This window comes from Lactuca serriola, chromosome 6 (genome assembly GCF_051521515.1).
Source record: "Lactuca serriola cultivar US96UC23 chromosome 6, Lser_US96UC23_V15, whole genome shotgun sequence".
Lineage (NCBI taxonomy): Eukaryota > Viridiplantae > Streptophyta > Magnoliopsida > Asterales > Asteraceae > Lactuca > Lactuca serriola.
This window is the reverse complement of record NC_136413.1, coordinates 147,339,148-147,348,446: the sequence shown is the minus strand read 5'-3', so window position 1 is coordinate 147,348,446 and position 9,299 is coordinate 147,339,148. Positions and strand designations below refer to the sequence as shown.

At 40.5% G+C, this 9,299-nt stretch overlaps 1 protein-coding gene across 1 annotated transcript; it reads right to left on the bottom strand.

Annotated features, from left to right (window-relative positions):
* Positions 1-1,006: 1,006 nt before the first annotated feature.
* LOC145060246 (uncharacterized) lies at positions 1,007-3,276 on the bottom strand. Its single transcript, XM_079007949.1, has 2 exons — positions 3,073-3,276; positions 1,007-1,393 (listed from the first exon to the last, which is right to left on the bottom strand). The coding sequence occupies exons 1-2, from the start codon at positions 3,274-3,276 to the stop codon at positions 1,007-1,009; spliced, it is 591 nt and encodes a 196-aa protein (XP_078864075.1).
* Positions 3,277-9,299: the final 6,023 nt, after the last annotated feature.

Sequence of the window (9,299 nt, the reverse complement as noted above, 5' to 3'; positions counted from 1 at the left end):
GACCCAACTCGCCAAGTTGTCTCTTTAACTCATCGAGTTTCCCTATTGTCTGATCAGATCGCAAAAATCCCATCGACTCGTCGAGTTGTTCATGAATCCAACCACTTAATGCATTAAGTTGTTTCCAACGGGTCCAAGGGCCCCAAACCTCAGATGTCTTCCAAAATGATATCAAAAAGGGTAAAGTTTCCAGCTTTACCCTCAAGAACCACCCAAAAGATGTCAAACTCAAACCCTAGGTTCTTCAAATAGGGTCTTGACTCATTAAGCCCTAAAACTCCCATATCAATGTCCCAAAACACTGATCTAATGTCCCAAGGTTAGCAAAACATGTAAAGTCTCCAAATTTACGTCCATGCATGCTAGAACACACTCTAAGGCTCATTAATGACTTAATAAGGGTCTTATTGCATAAATAGGACATAGGGACCAATAAAGTTTGCAAATTTAAGCCAAGAGATATCATGAAGGGTCAGATCTAGCTTAACAACCCCTGGAATCCACATCTTGTTGGACAACTCAACGGAAACCCCAAAATCATGCTTAAACTTCAAATAAGGAGATCTGGATGAATACATGACAAGGTGATGACTTTATACCTCAAAAAAGTTGCATTTGAAAAAGATTTTTTAGATCTAAGGTCCTTCCTCCAAGCTATATGCTTCCCTCTTCCAAGATCCTTTCAAGAATCACCAAAACCACTCTCTAAGCTCATCACAGACAAGTTTGTAAGATTAAACACAAATCTAGGGTTTTCTGGACAGGGAGGCTGATAAGGAGGCCATACAAAAGGGTTTAAGTCCTTTATATAGGGTGCAACACCCTAAAATTAGGGTTTCATCTTTGGCCATCAACTCGTCGAGTTGGATCCTTAAACTCCACGGCCAAAAAGATTCCTACACGACGAGTTGGAGCTCCCAAACTCATCAAGTTCCAGCCCAAATACTTCAAATATTGAGAAATGAATAATATATGGACCAAGCATTGCAAATCTCCCCCACTTGAACTAGACTTCGTCCTCGAAGTCTGCTGATGCAAAAAGGTCCAAATAATGCTTCATCATCTCATCCTCCGGCTCCCAGGTCCATTCGAAGCCTCTTTGGTTCTGCCATTGCACCTTTACTAACTTCACTTCCTTGTTCCGTAGGGCTTTTGTTTCTCTGTCCTGAATCGCAATGGTCTTTTCCACATAATTCAAGCTCTCATCAATTTGAATATCGTCAAGCAATACAACCATTGACTCATCAGCCACACACTTCTGAAACTGCGAAACATGAAATGTACTGTGGATTTGCCCAAGCTCCTCAGGCAAGTCCAACTGATACGCAACCTTTCCCACACGAGCGATAATCCGAAACAGGCCAATATACCTGGGCCCAATTTGCCCCGCCTCCTGAACCGGATAACACCCTTCCAGGATGACAATATCCCCAACCTGAAATTCTAGGTCCGATCTGCGCCTATCCGCATAGTTCTTTTGCTTGCTCTGCGATGTCTGAAGTTAGTCGCGAACCTGCTGAATCAATTCGGTCGTCTTACGGTACTCCCCACAACTCAATGTCCGACCTCCCCCCCCCCCCCCCAAACAAACTGGATTCCTACATCTCTGACATAAATCGCCTCAAACGGGGGTGGGTCAATACTAGCATGATAACTATTGTTGTATGAGAACTCTGCTAGTGGAAGGTAATTATACCAACTCCCTCCAAAATCCAACACACATGCACGAAGCATATCCGTGAGCGTCTGAATCGTCCGCTCACTCTGACCATCAGTTTGGGGTGATAAGCAGTGCTAAAATGCAAATGAGTTCCCAACTCCTCATGGAACTTCCTCCAAAACCTGGAGGTGAAACGAACATCACGGTCCGAAACTACAAACACTGGCACCCCGTGTCTAACCACAACTTCCCACACATAAATATCTGCTAACTTCTTAGCGGAGATACTCTCAGATATCGGAATAAAATTTGCACTCTTGGTCCAGATGGAATCCACACCCCGTGCCGTCCTAGGTAACTTCGTGATAAAATCCATAGAAATCTCTTCCCATTTCCACATGGGAATAGGTAGCGGCGTCATCTTTCTGTGGGGCCTCTGATGCTCGGCTTTGACCTTCCTGCAGTTCAAACACCGCTCAAGAAACCATGCAATCTTCCGCTTCATGGAGGGCCACCAATAACTCAATCTCATGTCTCGATACATCTTCGTGGACCACGTATGGATAGAAAACTTGGATTTATGCGCCTACTCCAAGATCTTTTGCCTCACACCCTCGAAAGTGGGTACCCAAACTCTGCCACATTAGGTCAATAGACCCCGACCGTCTCGAACAAAAAGTGGAATTTGTCCCCGAATCTACTCCACCTTCCAGTTCTCCTTCTTTATTCCTTCAACGTGATCCTCCTTGATCATATCCAAAAGAGGTGAAATCATCATCATCCTCAAGAAAACATCTCGGATCGGAGCACTCGCCGCCTTACGACTCAAGGCATTAGTCACCACATTGGCCTTCCCAAGATGGTACAAAATTTCGCAATCATAAATATTTTACTACATTGAGCCATCTCCTCTGTCGCATGTTCAAATTTTGTTTATCCATCAAATACTTCAGACTCTTATGATCAGTGAAAATGATGTATCGGACCCCATACAAGCAATGTCTCCAAATCTTGAGGACAAACACCACCGCCCCCAATTCTAGGTCATGAGTGGGGTAATTCGCCTCATGAGGCTTCAACTGCCTCGAAGCATAAGCAATCACATGCCCCTCTGCATCAGAACTGCTCCTAATCCCAAAATAGAAGCGTCACAATACACTACAAAGTCATCCAATCCATCAGGTAGTGCTAAAATTGGGGCCTCACATAATCTTTGCCTCAAGGTCTCGAATGCTGACTGCTGATCTGGACCCCATCGAAAGGTCATGCTTTTTTTGTTCAATTGGGTCAAAGGTACGGCGATCATGGACAAATCCTGAATAAATTTCTGATAGTACCCTACAAGACCCAAGAAACTTTGGATCTCGGATGCGTTCTTCGGTAGTCTGTTGTAAATCATGGAACTCTCTCACCAAACGCTGCACCTCAATGGGTGGTGCAAACTCCCGATCAAACCTCCTCACAAACTCCTCCAAAGTCATCTCAACCACCCCGGCTGATCCCACCTCATGGGTCACCTCCTCCCACAAGTCTCGTGCGCGATCCCTCATCATACAAGATGTGAACCCCAACTTGGCCACATCAGGGCAAGAACTCATGTGATGGGAATTCTCCATGTCTGCCACCCAGCATCGGCTAGTGATGGGATCCCGTACCCTGAAGGACTCATGCGCTCCACACACCTTGAACTCCCTAAACAAGGGAGCTCGGGCCCCAATCTGGCCTGCAGCAATCTCGACTCGAAAGGACCTGAGCATTTCATCCATGATCTCCATGATGACCTCCTTGACGATACAGAAAATCACCAGGGTAGCATTAAGGATACCACGAGTAACCTCGTTTGTGATAAGGTTGCGCAACCTCTCATCCATGGGCTCTGCACCAGAGCCCAAACCTTATCCTGAACCTCGTGTGATCATCACCATCCTCAACTGCAAATATCACAAATAACCAAGATAAGGAATTCGAAAGGGATTCCTCCTTACTAGACTCTTAAGAACTACCAGGTCTGTCATTGCTTCGGTTACAGGTCCCGTGCTTTTAGTAGTACGGGCCCAATACTACTTTCCACACCAACCTATACCTTTCCTAAGGCCCTACCTGATATCCCTAAATCACCCAATCACAAATCATAACTCATAAACACATCACTAACTTTGATCCCATACTTCCCTAGGATTCTCAACCCTCACCAAACCAGGAATCCAACTTAATCATAACAGGTTGCCCTATGCATCCAAGTTATACAAAAAGAGAATCACATATACTGTCAAATAAAGCTTCTACCCTAAACCACAACTAAACAAGGAACATGAATAAGGCAGACTCCCTCATTCTAGGACTATGCAATCCTAAACATGTAGAACTTTGAAAGCATACACTTAGAAAATAATCCATATAAGCATATTTCCATATATATCATAGCATGACTAAAACATTAGGAATACTTACTTGAGCTCGGCCGATTACGTGCATTTCATTCTCCCATTTTTCTTACAAAATTGTTTATAAGAAATTTAACTTTGGTTTCTTTTTGAAAAGCAATTGTTACCATTCCTTCAGTTTGAGTTCTAACACACCTAGAAGTGTGTCCAAATCTCTCAAACCAAGGCTCTGATACCAACTTGTAACAACCCAATTTTCATAAAAAAAAATTAACTTTTATTTTCATAACATCAACCATAGTAAATATAAAAATCCCAATACATATCCATGTTATTTAGAAAATTCAAAGTAAAAAGAGCTAAATGTGAAAACATCGGAGAATGCATGCCTCGTCATCAAGTCGGGCCCTTTCCCTTATCAATAAAAGCGTCTGAAACATACAAATAAACTATAAGCACAAGCTTAGTGAGTTTCCCAATCACACAAATCATATAATCATATAATGTCATGCTCATACATTTACATACAAATTGCTATGGACTCCCTCAATGGTCTTCAATGGGATGACATGGGCTACCCCCATGGTCTTATATCATCATGTCATGGGCTCCACCCATGGTCTTGACAAGTGTCATGGGCTCCCCCCATGGTCTTCACATAAACCTATACATAAATCAAATAACATACCATTTCCTATTCAATACAAACATATTACATAAATTAATGGATTGGCCTTGGTGCCTTCGACCCATGAGTGGGGTGAGAAGACTCACCTCAATACTTGCACAGAATCTGACTAGGTCGAGATTCCAGTATCCACTCTACACAACCCCAAAAACATAAAAAAAATCTTAATTGCAACTCAACATGCCCCAAAACCCATAAAGGTCAAACTTTGTCAAAAACCAAGGTCAAAGGTCAAATTCAACGTCCTAAGTTGACCCAACTCGCCAAGTTGTCTCTTTAACTCGTTGAGTTTCCCTATTGTCTGATCAGATCGCAAAAAATCCCATCAACTCGTCGATTTCACCAATGAACTCGCCGAGTTGGCCAGGAATCCAACCTCTTAATGCATTAAGCTGTTTCCAATGGGTCCAAGGGCCACAAGCCTCATATCTCTTCCAAAATGATATCAAAAAGGATAAAGTTTCCAGCTTTACCCTCAAGAACCATCCAAAGATGTCAAACTCAAACCCTAGGTTCTTTAAAGAGGGTCTTTGACCCATTAATCCCTGAAACTCACATATCAACGTCCCAAAACACATATATGATGTCCCATGGTTGGCAAAACACGTAAAGTCTCCAACTTTACATCCATGCATACTATAACACACTCTAAGGCTCATTATTGACTTGATAAGAGTCTTATTTCATAAATGGGACATAGGGACCAATAAAGTTTGCAACTTTAAGCCAATAGATATCATGAAGGGGTCAGATCTAACTTAGCAACCCCTGGAATCCACATCTTCTTGGACAACTCAACCAAAACCCCAAAATCATGATTAAACTTCAAATAAGGAGATCTAGATGAATACAATGTTGGATTAGTGTCTAAGTCCATAACTATTTTGGTATGTACTTGACCCGATGGTGCATGGTCCTTTTGGGTTGCCTTCACCAAAGCAACTTGATAGGATGAATTATGGAGAGAAAGGATTAAATATGATTTATTAATATATTATGAGAATAATATATTAAAGGAGAAATCATATTGTTTAATTAATATTAGTCAAGAATTAATTAGTAATTAGTTTTGTGACTAAAAGAGATTAATTAAACTTAAGGGACTGGAATTGTAATTATAGGATAATTGCAATTTGGGCCATGGATTGCTTTATATGAAGGAGTGGATGAATTCTATGGCGAAGTCCATAAGAAATCGTCCAAGGCCCTTAATTAAAGGAGTCCATGGGTTGCTTAGGGCTTAAGCATCCAAATTAGGGTTTCCTTGTTAGATAACCCTAATAGCCTCACTATATATAGACCCCTTAAGAACCAAAAACGTGGCTAAGCTTTATTCTAGGGTTTCACACGTTTTAGGGCAGCCTCCATCCTCTCTCCTCTTCATCCTCTTGCTTATGGTGTTTGTGAACCATTAGAGGAGTGACATTTGTGACTCTAAGCTTTCTAAAGTCAATACAAGGAGATTTGGGATTGTTATTGCTACATAACAATCAAGGTAACATCTTAAACCTATTCTCATGTTAATATGATTACTTGAATGCTAGAATTAGGGTTTATAGTCTTGGATAACTTGCATGTACAATAGAGAAACCTAGATCCAAGCATTAGGGTTTGTATGAGCACATAGGATGTTCTTAGGACTATAACCCATCATACAAGACAAGGTGATGACTTATATACCTCAAAAATGTTGCCTTTGAAGAAGAGTTTCAGGATCTAAGTTCCTTCCTCCAAGCTAGATGCTTTCCTCTTCCAAGCTCCTTTCAAGAATCACCAAAAACCACTCTCTAAGCTCACCACACACAAGCTTGCAAGATGAAACAACAATCTAGGGTTTTCTGGACAGGGAGGCTGGTAAGGAGGACATCTAAAAGTGTTGAAGTCTTTTATATAGGGTGCAACATCCAAAAATTAGGGTTCATCTTTGGCCGTCAACTCGTTGAGTTTGATCCTTAAACTTCACGGCCAAAATGATTCCTACATGACGAGTTGGAGCTCCCCAACTCGTCGAGTTCCAACCCAAATCCTTAAATTATTTAGAAATGAATAATACCTGGACCAAGCGTTACAAATAGTTATGTATAATGGCATCATCACCAAGTCCCACTAATCAGAACTTCATTGTAGTCGATTTCCACTACAATGGAACGTTTGCAGCCAAGCCCTTAGTCTACTTTGATCCCGACCGAGCATCAATGCGAGATGTTGACTTCAATGCATTTGGTTACTAGCAGTTCATGGATTTCCTTCAAAAGCTCACTAGAACGACAGGCAAAGACATCTACTTCTGCCTTCCACAAGAGTCTTTAGGTCAGGGAATTCATACACTGGTGAACGAGGGTGATTACAAGGAACTTTTGGATTTGGCGTATGCTAATGACAAGAGAATAAATATATATGTGGATCACCATAATGAACTTATCTTCGATTGGATTGAGGTTGAGGAAAGTGAAAGTGAAGATGAAGATGAGGATTCAGTTACTGAAGATTTATATATTGTTGATCATGAAGAAGATGATTCTACCTATCCATTTCCAACAAATAAAACCGCACATGATAAATTTTTAAACATCCTTTGTGAACCTATAGAGAGTGAAGATCAAGATGATATATACGTGCCACCCCAATACCCTGTGCAAGATGACAGACAACTACGGGATCATATGAAACCAATGATAGGTATGCGATTTTCTAACCCTACTGAGCTTAAACATATGTTAAGCAACTATGCAGTTGCTAATGGGTATGATCTATGATTTGAAAAAAATGACTCTGATAGACTATTAGTGAAATGTTGCAAAAAGAATAAGTCACCATCTTGCCTCTTCAAACTATGGGCCTCTTGGATGGGTAAAAAGAAAAAGACTTTTTAGATCAAATTTCTAGTGAGTGAACATAATTATTGTAGGGTGTTTAAGTTTGGGTCAATAGTAACTTACAGATGGATATGCAAACATTTTATGAGTTAAATTATAGAGAACCCAAAAATGAGTGCAAGGAAGATGAAAGCTAAAGTGTCAAAAACATTCAACATAAATGTGAGTGTGGGGCAATGAAAAAATGCAAAGAAAATTGCATCACAAGAGATTGAAGGAAGTCTCATTGAATATTATGGGATATTGTGGTCATATGGTGAGGAAATTATCAGGTCAAATCTTGGGTCTACTGTGAGGTTGGATGTAGACATTATGCCAGATTTCACAACCTTGTTTTCCAAGTTCTATGTGTGTTTCAAAGTTGTAAGGGATGGTTGGTGAGAAGGGTGAAGGCATGTAATTGGGCTTGATGGTTTCTTTTTAAAGGGTATAATTAGATGAGAAGTTCTTTCAGCTATTGGCAGAGATGCAAACAACCACATCTACCCTATAGCATGGGTTGTGGTATATGTTGAGAACAAATAAATATGGAAGTGGTTCATAGATTTTCTTATGGATGACATTAATGGTGGTCTTGGTGCAGGCATTACCCTTCTTTCTGATGGACACAAGGTTAGTACTAGGTCCTTTTATGCTTTTTCACTCATAATGATGTTGTGACTTGTAGGGGTTATTACAAGCAGTTAAGGAAAGATGTCCGAAAGCTAAGCATAGATAATGTGTCAGACACATTGTGGCCGATTTTAGTAAAAGGTTTACTAGTCAACAATACAAGAAGTTGTTTTGGAGGGCTGTATGGGCTAGTATTGTGGAGAAGTTTAGAGGTGTAATGGATAATATCAAATCTATTGATACTCATGCCTATGATTACCTTATAAACATATATCATACTACCTATTATAAGGCATTCTTTCAAGAGGGAAGATATGTGTGATGTAGTGGAGAATAGGGTTAGTGAGAGTTTCAATTTTGCTATTAGGCATGTGTGACAACCCGTAAGTTTCTATCTTGTAAGTCAAGCAAATCAATCAAAAGTTAGACTTGTTTATGTTACCTTTTAGCCTTGCTAAGGGTTATTCTATGAGTTTTTAAGCCTTGTACACTTAGGTTTTAATACTAAGAAGTGTGAGTAATGGATCTATGGAATGAATTCAAGCCAAGAACATCAAAAAGGATGTTCACGGCCACAAACTAGGTTCACGGCCGTGAACCCAAGTATAGCCGTGAACCCCTCACTACATGTATAGATTGCCCTCTTTTTTCTTAAGTTTCTTACATCTTCCAACCAAGAACTCAAACTCTCTCAAGTATCATCAAGGGAAACCTTCCTTTCTATTCAAAAATGTAAGTAATACTCACCTATTTACTAGTTAATCTTCATATACAAGTGAAGCCCTTTGATAACATCCTTTAATTCATCACTTTTCCTTCAAGATCTTCAAATCACCATCTTTTCACCAAGAACACCAAGAACATACACTTGTTCTTGGGTCGTGAACACCTTAAAAGCTTCCAAATCGTAAGTAGCTCATTCATCTACTTGTTGTCCATTAGAAGCTCTTGAATCCCCATGAAACAAACACCTCTTTGGCATGATTCTTCAAGAGTTCACGGTTGTGAACCCTTCATTGGGCCGTGAACCCTTCATAGGATCATGATATGGCTGTGAACCCTTCATCCATGGCCGTGAA